This window comes from Typopeltis vanoorti, chromosome 15, assembly GCF_054136105.1.
Source record: "Typopeltis vanoorti isolate ZY-2024b chromosome 15, IOZ_Tvanoo_1.0, whole genome shotgun sequence".
Classification (NCBI taxonomy): domain Eukaryota; kingdom Metazoa; phylum Arthropoda; class Arachnida; order Uropygi; family Thelyphonidae; genus Typopeltis; species Typopeltis vanoorti.
The window spans coordinates 44,180,365-44,200,000 of record NC_143563.1 but is presented as its reverse complement, the minus strand read 5'-3'; the positions used below and the strand labels follow the sequence as shown (position 1 = coordinate 44,200,000).

Sequence of the window (19,636 nt, the reverse complement as noted above, 5' to 3'; positions counted from 1 at the left end):
TGTAAAAGAGTGTTAAAAAATTTTGGAAGCCCCATAAGATTATTATTAATATTGTTATTAAAATTATTATTATTAATATACATATATCAATTATACATATTGTAAAAAAACGTTACGCTTGTATTATAGAGTTAATTTTGTTTACATACTTTTGTGTACATGCAATTTCTTTGAAGGAAAATAAATATTTAAAAAATTATTATTATTATTATTATTATGCATACAGTAAAAGCATTTGAGATTGTAGTTGCGTTATAATGTTAAAAATTTTAATTTATGCTCATCGTTTGGTGTGTGTGTGTGTGTGTGTGTGTGTGTGTGTGTGTGTGTGTGATGTTTATAAATGTATATTTCGCTATTCATATACAGCGAACCTAACAAGAGTTCTTGTATACGTAATTCCCTTTCAGAAACTATTGCTTGTTTACAATTTATGTAATTTTATTTTGCTTGGTCACTGCTGTATGAATAACACCTTGTTGCCCAAGATATCCAGAAACTGTTTGTAGCTTATACTTTTCCAACTAAATAGTGCATGCATTGAAAGAAAAACAAACAACAAAGATAATTTATCAATTTCTCAACAGGTACCTGAAAAACCTTAGTGTTAAAGGAGGCGAAAATTATTGTGAAAACTTCATCCATTTAAAACGGTAAGAAAACAGATTAATTATTGATTATAAAAAAAAAATAGACAATGTTACGATAATAGGAGTTCTCTATTCAGAAATAATCTACATCAGGAATTTTCTATGTTATGGAATATAAAATACAAATGCAGAATTGTAAGCGACGATACGCATCAAAACTGCGTTTTTAATTGAATAACTTGTTTTGAAAAGCATAAGAACCAAGCCACTGGTTGTATGTAATCTTTTGTGGTTTTCATTTAGTGGTAAAACAATGAAAAAAGATTAAAAATCCATGATGTCAATTAAGTTGTGAATACCTTACAATTTTGGATCAGATATGACTCTCGGAAATTATCAGGGGTAACTTCCATTTTTTTTCAGGAAATTCCCGCCTACTTCTCACCTTAGGTGATTGTTTTGTCTCCTGGCAACACTTCAGGATGCTAGATTGGCAGAAGAAAGATTACAGTTTCGATTCTAGTAATTAATTAGTGAAACTTTTTTTTTTCAAGGCACTTGCCCCTTCCCTAACCAATTACCTAGTGAGTTAATCTATAAAAACGTAGGATAGAAGGATAGAAAATCGGCCGTACAGTCTCCACAATAACACTAATTAGGATTAGGAACACAAGATCGCGACGATTATCATCCCACGCTCTCATCTACAAATTAACTCAATACTCATTTCGAAAATTAGGGATTAAAAAAGTTTCATTTACACCCTTTGAAAAATATAAAGGGGTCAAAGGATTTATATTTTAATTTTTGATTGTATCTATGGTTTACAATTGCTGATGCAAGAGACATCTTAAAACATAGATATTTTCGTATAAACAGCTATTTACATGTATTTATGTATTATATATTTGTATTTGAAAATATGTATGTATATGTATACCTTTCTTTGATTATTTGACAAGAAAGTTGAATCACATATTTAATATTTTCGACATGGTCTAACGGTTCCTAGCCATACATAGCTGCTTTTCATGTTATTAAAATTGGATGCATAATTGTATATATATATATATATATATATATATATATATATAGTGATTTCTACAAATATAGCGCATCTGTTGTCAAGGGGAAGTACCCACTAGAATTATACAAAGCTGAAGAGGAATCAGCTATTTATAAAAAACTTTCCAACCTGCCATCGAGAGGTAAGCATTTTCTTCCTATTATTATATTGAGTTAAACTTTTTTTTTTTTTCAAAATGTAGCATTAAATTAAAACAAATGGGTGTATATCTACCTTTTGTGGTTTCTGCTGTTTAGATGTCCTTTATCAAGGAAGCTATTAAACAGCAGAATTCCTAATTAGCAGCGTAACTTCCTTGCTGTAAAATCCAGCAATGAGAGAGCGAGCAGAGAGAGAAAGAGAGAGAGAGAGAGAGAGAGAGAGAGAGAGAGAGAGAGAGAGAGAGAGAGAGAGAAGGAAGGGGTCAATGGAAGTTTTGGGGGAAAGAGGACAAAATCGTAGTTCCTCCACTGATTGTTCAGCTCGGAATGGATTTTGGGATATTACGACCTACCTAATTCTGTAGAAACGTCCTTGACTCCATAGTAGAATGCCTGAAGAATGACCATTACTACAGATTCGATTCTAAGAACATTTTTTGGGTATTTATTTCGTTAGATTCCCAAATTGGTCGAGTTTTGTATGTAAAGTTTTCTTCCTGGAAAATCGGATTTTTAATCCAGTAGCTCAACAATATCGACTGAAGAATTCCCGCTATTTCAGACACCCCTGTTAGGTTTTAAGGCTAAAAATGATGCCACTTGTCTGTCATAATCTCTTCCCTGAAAGCCTGGATTCATTGTTATTTTTATTATTAAATTTCTATTAAAATATCCACGAATTAAATTTTGGTCTGAAGAGGTTAATTTTTCTCTCATTTTTAATGGGACTTTATTATATGAAAATCTATTTAATATGGCTATATTTCAATCGTTGTGCTTCTGACGTTTATACTGCTATTAGTGATATAATGTCAGCGCGGTTAGCCTAGTGACTATGCGCTTCGGATCCATATGCCTGGGGAAGGTGCGTCCTAGGTTCGATTCCCGTCGACGGCGTGAGGAACTGAAGGATCTTCCTCAGCCATAGCCAAGTTAGCCGGTCTTGGGCATGGACAGCAGGGTGTTTTCCTCCAGTTTATCTGGGGTTTTTCATCTCTTGAACACAGACGGATTACAATCATGAATATCGCCCTTAGGGGGGATGCAGCAGAGGAGTGGCGAGTCGGCTGCATTAATACGCCAGTAACCCCTCATTAGTAGGGGGACTCAACCCGTCTTAGGACGAATGAGAAGGATAGGATAGGAGGAGTAATATAATGTCCGTTTACCTTTTGGTTGTGAAGACCTGTACTCATTTATCCTGCGATGTGAAGAATTTCTATAAGGTTTTAAACTAAGAATTTTTTTTTTTTTTTTTTTTGCATATTTTACGTAGCATAATCTTCTTCGCTCGATGAGACTGCCATTATGTTATGGTATGCCTAAAGTGGCTTGAAAAAATAAAGTTCCATAGTTCGATTTCTGAACTATCTTAACCCTTATCCAACTTCCAACACTGAATGTACCAGTAGGCTTACAGCCTTTTGCGAGTAAGATTTGCATACAACTTAATGACATTTTCCCCTCATTAAAATAGGAAACAAGGATTGGGAGAGAGGCCACATTTTTTTCTTGTTAGGATTCAGATAACTGTATAGAAATTCACGAAAAGTAAAAGTCGATATTTACTGTTAACATATCATGGTTCTGCGTCTAAGAAAACACTAAAGAATTAAAAAAACCCAAAAAACGGTAAACTTGGAGCGTAAAATATAACGCACTTTATTCTCCTTTTGCTCTTGACGTTGTCTCAAGAGCGATATTATCTTCACTACTCTACTTATCGCTCCCGTTACTGATAGCAATATACAGTTTCTTTTTTGTTTTCTAAGACGTGCAATTCTTTATGAGTATGTTACACTGAAGTCCTTAATGTGATAAACTCCGACGTATATTTGATGGATTACACTAATAAAAAAAATAACAACAGTATGCTTTCTGCATTTAATGTATACAGAATCATGTTTTATCGATAATAGAAATGACCATCTAAAGACAATTTTAAAGATATTGCCTAAATATTTAATCATAACATAAGGGTATTATTATTATTATTATTATTATTATTATTATTATTATACGTTCGTCAGCTGAAAATATTTTTTTTTTCTTTTCAGATGTATATGACGAAAGTCAACTCTACATCATCTTGGAAACATCACACGGAGGACAGCCTCTTAATACCTTCAAAGTAAAGAAACTGCATACATTTTAAGTAGTATATATATATATATATATACTGCATATATATATATATATATATATATATATATATATATATATATATATATATATATATATATATATATATATATATATATATATATATATATATATATATATATATATATATATATATATATATATATATATATATATATATGTGTGTGTGTGTGTGTGTGTGTGTGTGTGTGTGTGTGTGTGTGCTTTTCGGTTAGAAAAATCTGGGTTCAAATTGGGTTTTTAAATTCACAAAACATAACCACGCTTTCCTGCACAGTTAGGAAATTGTTAGTATAATTATTAACTAAGCAACAGCTGGTATGAACTCAGTGATTTGGTGTAACAATATGATAGTATCTATAAAGAATTTCAGACAGGAAAAACATAAAGAAATATTTTGTTCTTCTTTCCTTGTCGTCTGGGCCTATGTATTTGAGTGTTTTTGTATACTACTACTACTACTACTAATAATAATAATAATAATAAAACACGAACATCAAGCATGTTCTTCTTGTTTGGGTATGTCGTGAACATGAGTGCATGCATACAGTGGCATGTTGGAACTTAAAATGCAGAAGCAAATCCTTAATCCTTCAGATAAGGCTAAGTGGAGAGAAAATTACTTACTTTACGAAAATATTAACTCCTATTTATTTAAAACGGGAGACAGAAAAATTCTACTTTCATTTTTATAAGTTCGTAAACAATACACATAGATCATCTAAAAATATCCGACACAAAAATTTGATGAATAGTGTAATCAATACTTAAGAATAAAAGTTTGATGACTGTTCTATTTTTATATGTGTTTTGCGAAATGCGTAAGCATGTATTAGATTCATTTTGTCTGTAAGTTCGTCAAATTATTTCCAGGACTCTGGTTTCATAGATTTTAACTGATACTAGGTATCCATTTTCCCATCCCAAGCTATTTCAACTTTTACTGCGATTGGCCGTTTTCAGGGACACAAAGAAAACAAAAGTACTGAAATTACATATTGCAATAAATCAGCTCTAGCTAGATTGAATTTAATAAAAATATAAAATGTATAGGATTTCACGTTTCTGTTCTGATTTCAATTGGATCATTTTTATTGGCAAAAAAAAAAAATGAACTGATATTAATAATTCTGTACTGCTAGAATGAAATAACGAAATTGCCATTTAGGATACTATTACAATTTGTTATTTCAATTTTTGCTTTCAAGAACTATTTCTAGGAGCAAAGGTAGGCAAAATAAAAATATATATTTAGACACATAGGAAAAAATGGCTAGGCAATTCATAACATTATAACTTTTGTATTATTATTATTATTTTTTTTTTATCCGTTATCCGGAATAATAAAAATTCAAATTACCTTGCATATAAAGAATACAAAAATTGTAGTAGGAGTTAGGAGTGTATATTCAGCCATGTTAGCTGGTTATTAGGCGTTAAGTTGTATATATATATATATATATATATATATATATATATATATATATATATATATATATATATATATATATATATATATATATATATATAAAACTACTGTGTGTGGGCTATGAGTAGGTTATTTGATTAGCATGAAAGATATGATAAAATGCATTGCATGTATTACTTTACCTAAGGTTTCCAGTACAAAGTTCGAAAGAGTGCACCTTGCTCCAGTACTTATCACATTACTAATATTTGTATGCAAGGAGCAAAGGATAAATGTAACAAAAATTCACTTAAATGCACGTATGTAGTTTCAATTTCAATCCCAGATAGTGTCTAAAAAAACGCAATTTTTGTAAACGCAAGCAGAATATTAGTGAATTCTGTATATATGTCTGTTTAAAAACGTGTTATTTAGGAATAATTTTAATAAACATTCCTGAAAAAACAAATTATAAAATAAGATTTAAATAATATATATATATATATATATATATATATATATATATATATATATATATATATATATATATATATATATATATATTTATATATATATATATATATTTATATATATATATATATATATATATATATATATATATATATATATACAGGGTGTTCGGGAAAAATTTGACAGTTTCGTAAGGAAAAAGAAAATCTTCTTTGTATCTATTAAATTTAATGAATTGACAAAAAAACATTACAGGCAGAGTTAATTACAATACTATCAACAAGATTTACTCAAAATAACCACCATTAGCATCGATCACAGCTTTAATTCTGCTTCGGAACCTCGAACAAGCTGATGCTACAGTCTCCCTGGGAAGGGCCGCAAAAACTGTTTTAATTTTATCCATTAACTGGGCTTTTGTATTACTGGAAGTGCGATTGGTGTCTTTTTCAACTGCGCCCCATACAAAATAATCCATGGGGTTAAGGTCTGGGGAGTTTGGAGGCCAAACATTTGGACTGGTGAAGTCGTAGAAATTTTCAGACAACCATTTTTGACTTTTCCCAGAGGTGTGGCAAGGGGCCGAATCCTGCTGCCATACATATGGCCTACCATTGGCTACCCTTGTTATCCAGGGCTTGACTACAGTTAGCAACTCCACGAACAAAGCCCGAATTCCAATGCCAGGGTTCTTCAACACCTGTTCCTGCAGATTTGCGAGGAATTCTGCTGTACGAACGCAATCAGATCGTCTGCTAGGGATCTTTCTTCTTGCTACATCCTCGTAGTCACCATTGCAAGTCTCTAGTTCATGCCTGATTGTTTTTACTGTATTCAGGGAGCATTGGGCAGCAGTCGTAATATCCTTATTTTGATGGCGGGCACGAATCATCATGATACAAGTTATTCTCTTCCATGATTCAGGTGGGTTCCAGCTATCCATCCTTTCTGACATCTTGTATATGAATGAAGAAGGGTCCAAACTTTTAAATGAAGAGAAGTGTGTGTTAATACATGTAACTTACGGAAAAATATAATTAATTATAAATATGTCAAATTTATCCCGAACACCCTGTATATATACACACACACACACACGATAATAGCTATAATAGATCATGGATATGCGATAATAAATGTAAATATATTTCAGCAGTTACAGCCACGACAGGCTGTAAGCATTGTATGCCAAGTCGCATGTAGTTTGGCTGTAGCAGAGGTCGCCATGAAATTCGAGCATCGGAAGCTAGAGCTGAATAATATTCTCCTTCAGAATACGAAAGCAAGTTGCATCGACTTTTTCTTAGAAGACAAATTACTGGTTGTACATACTTTCGGATTAAAAGTTACCCTTACTGGTTTTTCAGTATCGCGATTGTCTCTTGGTAAGTAATCATATTATTAGCAGTCTTAACAACGCTATTATTTACATGAGGTTTCTTCAAAGAAAAAAAAAAAAATCCACCTTTGAGTTTTAATTTTTAATTTAAAAATTAATAAAATGCTTAGAGAAATATGATATTCTTGAAATAGCGTATAGAAATGCTGTTATAGGCAGCAAGCAGCTTTCTTAATCTCGTGAAATATTATTATTAAAAGAAAAGACAATGAATATACATTATTATTTTTATAACCAAGTTACAAAACAAATGCTTTGAAACAAAAAGTTTTTACATCAACTGATATGAGAGTTGCTTTGGCATTGCACTACTTAAAAGATAGTGAGAAAAGTATTGAGAAAAGTAAGATACTTTTCTCAATACCTTGAGATTTAAAATTTGTAAAAGTGAATTTTAGAAGGTGCGTAAATCATAATTGAGGGAAAAGAGATGAAAAGGTTTGAGAATATTTCTACCTGGCCTTTGATGAGGATCAAAGTTCGAAACAGCTGCTAAACCACACGATGGTTAGAGACTGCTCAGCTTCTTTGAGGAAAAAAAAAAAGGAAAAAAGAATTTAAATCAGGGCTGTCCAAAGCACTGCCCGCGGGCCCCATGCGACCCGCGGTGCGATTTTGTGCGGGACGCCTGTATTTTTTGATTTTCACGAGCGAGAAAAATAAAATAACCATTTAAATCGAATGCGTATTAGATATTTCAATTCTATCACTAATCGATAATCACGATGTTGGTAATTTTATATGGTGTATTTACATCACTATATACCCACGTGTCATTCAAATATTAGATGTGCCAAAGAAGCGTTCTTATACTGTTTTGTTCCAACGCGCATGCTCTGGCCGCTCACGGGGAACGGGAGCGCGCGATTAGTGTTGTTCGTTTGTTGAGCTATCCAGGTTGTATCATTGCTACTCATCAAATTACTAAATACATATTATGATGCCGCCCTCGGATTACCAAAGGTTTGGCAGCCCTGATTTAAATTATGAGGAATTTGTTTTATGAGGATCAATAGTTCGAAACAGCTGCTAGACCTATGCACGATGGTTAGCAAGAAAACAATTATGGTTCTGAATACATAACAACACTCTACAATATTTTTTTTTGCTTTCTGGAAGATGGATAGTTATTAAGTAAAAATTCTGAATATATATAACAATTTCTCTTTTTTGAACATCACAAGATCACCATCACTTAATTGGTTTTTATTTTCTTTCAGGTCGAAATGCCACCAGTTTTGTCAACATGGAAGATGACGCACTGTCAATCAATGAACAACCTAAAACTTCAAAACGCATAAAGGGTTTACTCGGGTGAGTTATGTTATATTCATACCCACCAAACATTTTTAAAGTACGCACGTTAAAACAATCACTGTTTTTCTCAAAGAAACCATAAATAATTAGTTGAACTCAATCGAGGCGAGGAGTTGACTGTGACTTAGGCTCTATTCTATCGTCTACCCCCTCTTTTTCATATGCAAAAATACCATGTTCTCACTCACCACTAATCCACCAACAGATTTGACGATGATATTAAAGGATAAAGGTGCGTTATTCATTATTATACTAAGTTCACTCAGGGCTTTAGATGGTAGTCTTTCTGTTCCCATTCTGGTCACATGGCCAAACCATCGCAGTCTTCTTTCTTGAATTTTGTCTATTATTGTTATTTCTTGTTTTAGTCGTTTCCTTATGCCTTTTCTTATTCGATCTAGCAGAGATACTCCAAGTAATCTTCTTAGCCAACCCATTTCAGTAACTAATAATTTTTTCTCTTCAGCCTTTTTGAGATTCCAGCATTCACTTCCATAGAGGAGTATTGGGAGGACCATTGTTTCAAAGATTCTTACTATTGTTACTTGTTTGATAACTCTTGACTTCCATATTTTGTTAAGTCGTCCAAAAGTTTGGGATGCTTGACTGATTCGTCTGTTTATATCTTTTATAATTTCACCATTGTACTCAATAACTCCTCCAAGGTAAGTGAAGTTTTCTACTTGCTCTAGATTCTTACTATCAATTTCAATTTTCAGATTAGTGTTTCTTTTTCCTATTTGCATAATTTTTGTTTTGTGTATATGTTTAATCCTGATTTTATACACTCCTTTATTTTATCAGAAATTCGCTGTAGATTTTCTTCTGTGCTTGTAAGTAATGCAATGTCGTCTGCAAATTTTAAATGTGTTACATTTTCCCCATATATTTGATTCCGGAGCCTTCATTGTTTAAGACCTTATTGGTTGCTTCTTCCAGTGTAAGATTGAACAGGTCTGGTGACAGATTGCATCCCTGTCTTACTCCGCTCTCTGTGTGGAACCAGTTGGTTAAGGTGTCCTCCATTTGTACTGCACTTTCATATTTCTCATACAGATTCTTTATTATTCTTATGGTTTTGTTGGGAATTCCAAATTCTTCCATAGTTTTCCATAGTTCTCTTCTACGGATTGAATCAAATGCCTGACGAAAGTCTATGAAATTTATGTAGCAACTTTGGTTGTACTCTAGTGTCTTTTCTATTAGCTGTCTTAAGGTGTGAATAGTTGATCAATTGTGCTTCGCCCTGGTCTGAAACCTGCTTGTTCTTCTCCTAGTGCCAGTTCTATATATGGCTTAATTTGTTTTTGGAGTACTTTCGTAAAAACCTTACTTGGAATACTGAAGAGGCTAATGCCTCTGTAATTATTCATTCTGTTTTATCTCCTTTTGTATATAGGAGTTATGACTGATTTGGTCTAATCAGTAGGCACTGCTTCGTTTTTGTAGATCCTTTCAAGTAATGTTTTGAATGGTTCCAAAAGTTGTTCCTTTCTTGCTTTTAAGAATTCTGCATGTATTTGATCAATGCCAGGTGCTTTCCTAGTTTTGCGTTTTTCTATGCTGTGTGCTATTATTTCTTTGGTAAAGATATTTGTTTCCTCTTCCATTTCAGTGGCTGGAATCGTAATGTCCTGGGAGCTGTTTTTATTATATAAATCTTTGAAATATTCTTCCCTTCTGGCCATTCTTTTTTTTTTTTTTTACTTTCAATTAGTTGTACCTCTTTGTTTTTGATCATTATAATTTTTATTGTCCGTGTCTAGCTAATTTGGTCTATTTCTTTATATAATTCATGAAGGTTATTTTCTTTTGATAGCTTTTCTGCCATTTTGCATTTTTCTTCTAATTATTCTTGTCTCTTTTAACTAGTTTTCTAATTTCTCTGGTTAATCTATTATATTCATTTCTGTTATAGTTCTGTTTTAGTTTCATTCTTTTCCTTTGTCGCTTAATCTTTTTCTTCATTCGAGATCCATTCCTTTTTACTTTGTCTTTCTGTATAACCTATTATTTTTTCTGCCGAATTAAATATTATTTCCTTTAATTTGCAGCAATGTTCTTCGATGTTTATATTCTGTTTTGGTAGTTCCTTTAGGTTTTTGTCTAGTTCTAGTTGATAATTTCTTAGAATATTGTTGTCTTGTAGTTTTTTTTTACATTCAGTCTCCTTTTGACTCTAAAAGTGTTTCCAGATTTTAACTTTATTCTTAGGTTTGCTAATATTAGCTTATGGTCTGATCCACAATCTGCAGAAAAGGATCTGCAATTTAGGATACTTGATTTCCATCTTTGGTTTACAATAATATAGTCTAACATATTCTTGGTTTGTCTGTCTGGTGATATCCATGTCCATTTTCTTTGGGGGTTTTGGATGTTTAAAGGGAGTGTTGGTTATTGTTAGTCTATTATTTGAGCAGAAGTTTAGCAGTCTTTTCCCACGTTCATTGCTTTCTCCATATCCGAACTTTCTGATTACTCTTGGCCAGGTATCCCGTCTTTGCCTACTTTTGCGTTTAAGTCCCTCATTACAATTAGGAGATCTTGACTTGATGTCTGCTGTACTGCTTTTTGCAAATCTATATAGAACTCCTTAATGTCTTCTTCTGATGATGTCGAAGTAGGTGAGTATACTTGAATAATAGTTAGTGATCCGATTGATGTTTTAAATCAAACTGGCCGATCTGTTTCTAAACGCATTTCGGAACAATAATCCTACATTATTCCAAGAAACGCAAAAAAAAAAAAAAAAAAAAAAAAAAAAAACGGTATAATAAGACATGGGATGACTAATACTAGCCACAGAATCCTTTGGAATGACACCCAATTATTACACAGACGTTCCCATAAATATGAAAGTCTCTTTAAAAAAAGTTCCGACGTGCTTTCAGATCGCTTAAATCTCAACCTTAATTACGAACTTTCCATGCAAAAATTCTGGGAAATTATTATTAAGAACTATACGGTTTAATAATATTAATTATGTAATTTTTAAAAAAAAAATCGAGATTCCAATCTATACCTTCATTTTTAATTTTTAATTTCTGACCGTAATACACTGATAGATGTTCAAGATATGGTTCAAGATACTTGCACTAAAATATCTGTAGTTTAATCAGTCATAATTAAATAAATTTTCAATCGTATACTTGTGACTTTAGAATAATAAACATGACACTTAGTTTTCTCAACCTATGAAAAACTAGGCATTCATTTTTCTCATGACTTACCCATTTATCTCTATACAAATCCCGAATCCTCCTATCCATAGAATATATTATGAAAAATTATGGATACAACTACCGTGTTAGAGTAAAACTTTAGTTTAATATAAACCAAAATATACATTCGACGTTTCGACCTTCACATCAAGGTCATCTTCTGGAGTATACGTATATATACAAAGAAACAAGCTGAATTACAATCTACTTGGCATGCTAAAGTTACTGAGTAACTTTAGCATGTCATGTAATGAATTGTACAGTAATGAATTATACGTATATATACAAAGAAACAAGCTGAATTACAATCTACATGGCATGCTAAAGTTACTGAGTAACTTTAGCATGTCATGTAATGAATTGTACAGCAGCTTGTTTCTTTGTATATACGTATACTCCAGAAGATGACCTTGATGTGAAGGTCGAAACGTCGAATGTATATTTTGGTTTATATTAAACTAAAGTTTTACTCTAACACGGTAGTTGTGTGAAGGTCGAAACGTCGAATGTATATTTTGGTTGATATTAAAGTAAAGTTTTACTCTAACACGGTAGTTGTATCCATAATTTTTCATAATATACTGTGATCACCATGTAAGCATGAAAGAAAATATCCTTAGAATAGTTCGAATGTTTGAAGTGGTGCACTCAAAACCTTCTTAAAATTCTCGATACTCCAGTTGGAGAGTATTTCGGCTAACAAATACTCTATGGTCCGAAAGTGTGGTTTGTTAATAAGATTATAAGTGTAGACTGTGGGTTGTGGGATGGTATGGAATATCTTTCCGTGAATCCTTCTGGGTGTCATGTAATAATAGTAATAATATTTTTTTAAAAAGTAGTTATTACTTGCAGCAAAATAATTTAGATTAAGATTTTTTGAAATATTTTATTCTAAGTTATAATTTATCAGTGAGAGGTTTTACTTCCTGTTCTCTCTCTCTCTCTCTCTCTCACACACACACACACACACACACACACACACACACACACACACACACACACACACACACACACACACACACACACACACACACACACACACTTTACCAATAATTGTCAGAACACCCCTGTTATTTGAAGTTATGGAACATTCCAGGTTTGTTAATAACATAATAACCTGTGTACAGAGTAGGAAGCAGTATTTCATCGAAGCAATTGAATGCAGATGGTATTCACCTGAACTCAGTGACTTCTAGAGAGGTGTCATCATGGACTGTCAGATTAGTGGCATGTCCATACATGCCATCACCGCTCAACTGGAGCATCCAAAATCAACGGTTGGCACTGTGACCAACAAATGGAGACGTTTTGGCATCACTAGTGCAGGAAAACACCCAGGGTCGCCGGCGATGATGACTGACAGGGATAGCAGTGTGTTAAAACGGGTGTTGCACACAAAAACCGGTTACAATCGGCATATACCATCCGTGATGAGTTCCAGAGCGCCAGTAACACCATGGTGAGCACTAATACTGTACAAAAAGAACTTCATTTACTGGGCTTCCACGGAAGAGTAGGGGCACACAAGTCGAACATCGCAACAACGAACAAGGTGGCTCGTCTGGCCTGGTGCAAAGAGTGTGAACTGGACAATTGACCAGTGGAAAACGGTACTCTGGAGTGATGAATCAAGGTTCATCTGTCTCCAGTCTGATGGCAGGGTATGTGGAGGGAACCTGGTGAACGCTTGTCACCACAGTGTGTTGTACCCAAAGTAAAGTTCGGTGGTGGAGGAATAATGATGTGGGGTGCATTCAACTGGTTTGGAGTGGGACCACTGGTCGTTGTCCGTGGTTTCATGAAGGTACTCTCGATAATCAGGTGCTGTCTACACTGTGGAGTTTTATGAATCAGACCTGTGTTATATCAAGATGACAATGCCCCATTCCACAAAGCTGCAGCTGTTATGGAATGGTATGAAGAGATGGGTGTTAAACAATCCCTGGCCTATGCAGAGTCCTGACCTCAACCCCACTGAACACTTGTGGGACGAATTGGAGCAGTGATTGAGGTCCAGAGCAGCATGTCCTCAATCTGTCGCTGAATTCGGTGCTGTTTTGATGGAGGAATGGAGACAAATTCCACCTGATGTCTGCCGCACATTGGTGAAAAGCCTCCTTCAAAGGTGGACATACCCGATATTAGGGTTCGCTTGCTGGTGTCAGTTGTAAATTGCTAAAGTGTCTGGACACTTATTGGTAGATAGTGTATATAAATACGAGGGTGTGCTGAAAATTTGTAATTATTATAATCAAGGAATTGAGGTAGAACCATGTTCTAGGTATTTATCAGAACGTTTCTATAAATATGTAGTAGAATCAGTGGCGTAGCTAGGGGGGGGGAGACCCTCCCCGACGGCACTTTGAACCTTTTTGAACTTTTACAGTTAATTCTAAAATACAGTCTGCAGAACTCATTTCCAAATATTGTAATACTACTGCGAATTTTCCTCACAATTGCTGTAAGTGTTGCTAGTTGGGAGTGGAGTTTTTCTAAATAAAATTGATTACGAATTACCTACATTACAATGAAATGGACTTCGCCAATGGCATCGACGAGTTTGCTAACAGAAAAGTAAAAAATATAACATTTTAGAATGTTGAAAATAAGTTTTACTTCAAAAATAAATATAGTGTTTTAATTTATTTCCCAATACATTTTGACGTTTTGTAGTATTTTTGGTGTGTATTGAGAAGGGCGGCAAACGCAGGGGCCGCCCCGGGCGGCAAAAGCTCTGGCTATGCCACTGAGTAGAATGCTTAATGTGTTACGAAGTAACTCATACGATACATCCCCTTGATACAAATTAGGAGCTTTGAAATTATTAAAACAAAAAAAAAAAAAAATATTGCTCAGATAAAGAGCCAAGAGGCTATTTTTCCGGCGGCGTAAATTAAGTTAAGGGGATAATTGGTATTATCCACCTTGATATTATCCAGGTTACCTACTCACTGATGAGACTTCAATAAAGGTCGAAACCGGTCTGGGTAGTGACCTCTCCTCATAATGTAAAACAGTAATACATCTCCTAGGAGCTGAGTTTACATTATGAGAAAATATTAAGGACAGTGATGGAGCTTGTTCCACCTTTGCTCCGAGTTGCCCTAGTGTTGTACTACCCAGGTGTTGAGTTACGCTTGGACTCGCCGATAGTTCTTCGGCATGAAACTCTTAGATTCCAATAGATTTCGATCTCCGAGTTTCGTATCCAACTTTAAAATAACGAGGGATTTATTATCCCTTTAACTTAATGTTGCTCAGAATTAGCGGAATAGAAAAAAAATTAGATTAGAATCTTACTATTGATGAAGATGATTCTTTTAAATTTGTGTTTTGTTTACCAACTGTTTTGAGATGATGATGAGGAGAGAGAGAGAGAGAGAGAGATATATAACTTACAGGATGGCAGAGACTCTAAATAAATATGTTTTTGAATAAAATTCAAGTTTACTTTATATTACTTTATTTGTTATTTTATTTTTTAACGCATGGAAATATTATTTTTCTATTACTGTTTCAGAGGTCGCTGGGAAAATTATGACCCATACACAAACTTACTTTGGTTACTTAATTTGGTGGAAAACAGCCTTATTATGGTGAAGTCCTCCGTTTCTGCTAGCGAATCAACTGAAAAGAATACGAGCTGTATAACCCTGGATAGCGTGGAGATGAAATATCTGGAAACCTGGAAAGACTCGCTTTTATATTATAAATCAGCTTCAGATTTTGTTCTCAATGGCAAGCTTCCAGTTCTTTACATAACATAACACCTGCATCAGAGATAGATAGTTGAGCATTTAAAATGGTATTTGTTCCGCTACATGAATCATGGAAATCAAACTCAATTAAAATAAGTTAATTACAGAAATTAATAATTTGGTTTACGTAATGTAAAACTGTCTTAGAAATTAGTAAAAACCTACTCTTACAATGTTAGTGCAGTAGTGTCACTTACCATTCGAACATTATGATGCAAATTAAAGCTAAGTACATTTGCAAATGAATACTTATTATCAGGTCCGTACTTATGCACAAGCGCACGCGTCTCTAGCTGGGGACTTGAAATATTCGAGCCAACTTAAGGCCACCAAACACTAAAGAAGGGGGGCCCCCAGAACAATCTAGCGCCTTGGGCACCGCCCGCCTCGGGAAAAGTGTAAGTACGGCCCTGCTTACTAACAGATTTTCATAACTATGTTGAAACTACTTGAAATAATAATAATCTTTACACTTTTCGCGTTGTGAAATGAGCGTCATAGCTTGAGTAGAGCGAGTGGTTCCATTGCTCCAGGCGCTATATCCTAAGGGACACCATTTGGAATCATAGAGTAATTTTTTAATATATTTTTTATTATTATTAGGAGCGCCAGTTCTAAATCGTATTCGGATTCTTAAGAGAAATTTATGAGACCCGCCCATAATATATTCTAAGATATTTCATCCAAACTGTCTACAATTACAAATTAACAAGGCTGTTTCTAAAACTCCTGTTTATTACAAAGGATATCAATTATTAACTGTTATATATTCTCTCACACTTCAGAAACAATGATGCATTATGAACGCAAATCGCTCTTAAAAATAAATAAATAAAACCCTAAAGTTGTTGAATGTGATAGATTTGTTAGCCTTATGACAACCCATATAGAAAGCTAATCACTATGGGTTTTGTGACCCATCATTTTTATAAACACTTCCCAATCAACATATGATGGCCAATGCATTAACACCAAAGTTCGTAGCTCCGCCCCTCCTCCCGACTTAATGCCAGAACTAGAGCTACGTGGTGTGGCATGAACGTTTTGAGGACTAATTCCCATTGAATTGGACAGCAAATGTTCGCTTCGCAGTGACTGACTCAAACGTGGATCTCTCGATCCACGTAATCGCAGAGATGTATATGGTATTCAAATCCGACGAATTCAATTGCCATGATAACACCCGAATATTGCTGTCATGTTCGGAGAACTAGTTTCTAACGACACCAGCAATCTAGAATTGTTCTACTGGAACTTACAGTAATTGTGTCACCAGAGAACTCATGCACCATGAAGTGGTATGCTTGATCAGCGATAATGGATAAGTACTTTGTTGCGTTGATAGTATGGTATGATACTACGGATGTCAGGGCTTCAAGTGATTCCTAGAAAAACATTTCCTATATCATAACGCAGCCTGTTTCTGTTGGACTATGATATTGGAGTTACTCCTTCCCACTGAGATTTTCTCCAAACTTTCCACCTATCGTCCATATAGCGAAAGTTTTCGGAAAATGAAAATTTTTAATGGTCTTGGATGTCCCTAAGATACAAACTGCAGACGTCTATGATTATGGTATAAACATAGGTCCCAAGACTGTACGTCTGCTTTGGCGGGTATACAACAGTTCATCGAAAGGCAATTTATCGAACTACAATTTACGGCGTATTCATGTTCACCTACATATGAACCATTTGCTTATGGATATAGTGTAAACTGTCGGAAAAGTTATTATAATGATCTACGCTATCGGTGTGTAACATCCTTAAGAGTTTTCTTCCATTCGAATTCAAGTACTCAGTTTATTAAACTAGTAACACACAGAGCTCCCCCCTGCATACGTACGTACGCGCGCGCGCGCGCACACACACACACATATTAACAAATTTTTATTAAACCACATGATCAGAATAAACGTGGTTCGTTGTTCGAACGCCAGTAGTTTGGAGCTGCTAGCAGAATATCAGGTACAACCATAATGTCATGAACAAACAGCTATGGCGCCCACCTTAATAAAATGTAGGACCTCCTTTTGCTGCGCTGATCGCAGCAATCCTACGAGGAACACTTTCCACAAGAGTACGATAGTGATCGATGGAAATTTTAGACTATTCTTCCTGTAGGCATGTAATGAGGCCATGGCTGTTATGGGGCGGACCTCTCATGTCCACAAACTACGCAGTTATAACAGCAGTCTTATGACAAGGCGCATTGTCTTGCTGAAAGAGAAATGGTCATTTCCATAGAAACTTCACAAAGCAGGAAGCATTGCATTGTCCAGAATGTTCAGATACCTCTCGGAGTTCAATGCTGTTGACACCACAAACATTGGTCTCCGAAGACAGACCAGGAAAAAGAGGTCTATATCATCGCACCGCTACCTCCGAATTTCACAGTAAGAAATTCTGGTAAGAGACGTTCACCGGTCATCCACCACACCCACACCCATTCATTTGCTCGGCAGAGGGTGTATCTAATTCGTCGCTCCATAACACAGCTTTCCAAGCTTTCCCGTTCTACTAATATGAGCTCTTTGTACCACTGAAGACAACGCTGCATGTTGGTTCAGCTGTGTAGTGCTTGTGCTTACATATTTTCTACGATGGAAACCCATGTTGTGAGCCTTGGTCCTGAATGCTTTTGCGCAGATTCCTGTCCCAGTCCATGCCCGGAAATCCGCATGCAACGAATGGCGGTTTTTACATTCTATCCTTCATATCACCCCACTGTTACGTTTGGTGAATGTGATAGATCTTCCACTGCTGGTTATACTCGTAGTTGACTCCTGGCGTTTCCATCTCAGTATTGTGTCAGTGATTATTGACCCGGGATGGTACAATTTCTTGAAAATTTGCCGAACAGAGAGGCCTGCAAGAGGGCATCCTATCATAAGACTGCTTTCAAACTGCATCAGTTCCCTTCACGCAGCCATTTCACCGGGACACAGTTGCACTGGCTTGAGAGAAACGTACGCTTCCAATTCATACCGGCGTCAAGAACCTAACTCGTTACAGGGCACGATGCACATTGCCCATGGGAATGTTCCTGTACTGCTTTACATGCAGTGCATATTTACAAATTGATCGAAATAATCGTTTTAATCTGATCACAAAGAATCATTGGGAAACTTAGTGACACATTTAAGATAGCACAAAGTTTTTCGTTCTGCATTCCGCTATTGGATGCTCAATATTCTCTGAAGTTTCTGACCAGAGGATAGGTATGGATAGCACTCCAACTTCTCCATTAATGATGGAATATCTCCTTTTTTTTCACTTCTACATGTCAGTGATTTCTTAGATCTTTTATGCTGGTCTGAATATCGTTAACAGTAGGAAAAAGATACCTAGTGGATTTCCTTACTTTTGAAAAACAGTTATATCGTATTTAATTGACCTTATTGATCAAGTGAAATTAATATTCGCTCTCTTAACTATTGGTAATAGGTTTGATTGAGTCCAAATGCGGTATTTAGATATTATATGAATTTGACCCTCCCGGTGACATTCTGTTTATTAGAAACAATTAACTTGAAAATTTTCCGTGTTCGGTCTCTAGAGCGATGTTTCTGCATTATTTAATTCTTAATTTGCACTGCACTAAGGTGGCGTATATACTTTTCTGGGCGAAACTGACATAAAAAATTATTGTAAAACTTGTCTCTAAGTAATCATTCAATCGATAATAGGTGCTAAAGAAGACGTTCCATTTTTGAAATAACAACCGCTACAAATTTTTCTCTCAAAAATATATATCATATTCTTGTTTTGTCAACATTCAAAACAGTTCGGTTTCCTTTTCTTCCAAATGTGTCATTTTTTGCTTATATATTCCCACATGTGAGGTTTCAATCAGTTGGTATTGGTATCCTGTATAAATCCCAAATTACAATAGAATATTGCTTCCATGTTTGGTGATGTAATATGCTTCAATATGGCCTTAAAAATCCTAGGTGGTATTGAACAAAAAGCAACCACTCTGACTAATAATTGTATTCTTACTACATATACCAATCACTAAATTAGAAACTTTTATTTAGTACAGTGTTGGACCTTCTTTAACCCGAATTATAGCATAC

At 34.8% G+C, this 19,636-nt stretch overlaps 1 protein-coding gene across 1 annotated transcript in view; it reads left to right on the top strand.

Moving 5' to 3' along the window:
• LOC150098720 (uncharacterized) overlaps nt 1–15,735 on the top strand; it is an 18,464-nt gene extending 2,729 nt beyond the window's left edge. Inside the window, exons 2-7 of the mRNA XM_090405162.1 lie at nt 588–653; nt 1,704–1,798; nt 3,875–3,948; nt 7,013–7,244; nt 8,479–8,572; nt 15,320–15,735. Coding sequence (XP_090261288.1) covers nt 7,085–7,244; nt 8,479–8,572; nt 15,320–15,566 — 501 coding nt within the window. The 5' untranslated portion in view covers nt 588–653; nt 1,704–1,798; nt 3,875–3,948; nt 7,013–7,084 and the 3' untranslated portion in view covers nt 15,567–15,735. The remainder of the gene's footprint in view (nt 1–587; nt 654–1,703; nt 1,799–3,874; nt 3,949–7,012; nt 7,245–8,478; nt 8,573–15,319) is intronic.
• The last annotated feature ends 3,901 nt before the right edge of the window (nt 15,736–19,636 follow it).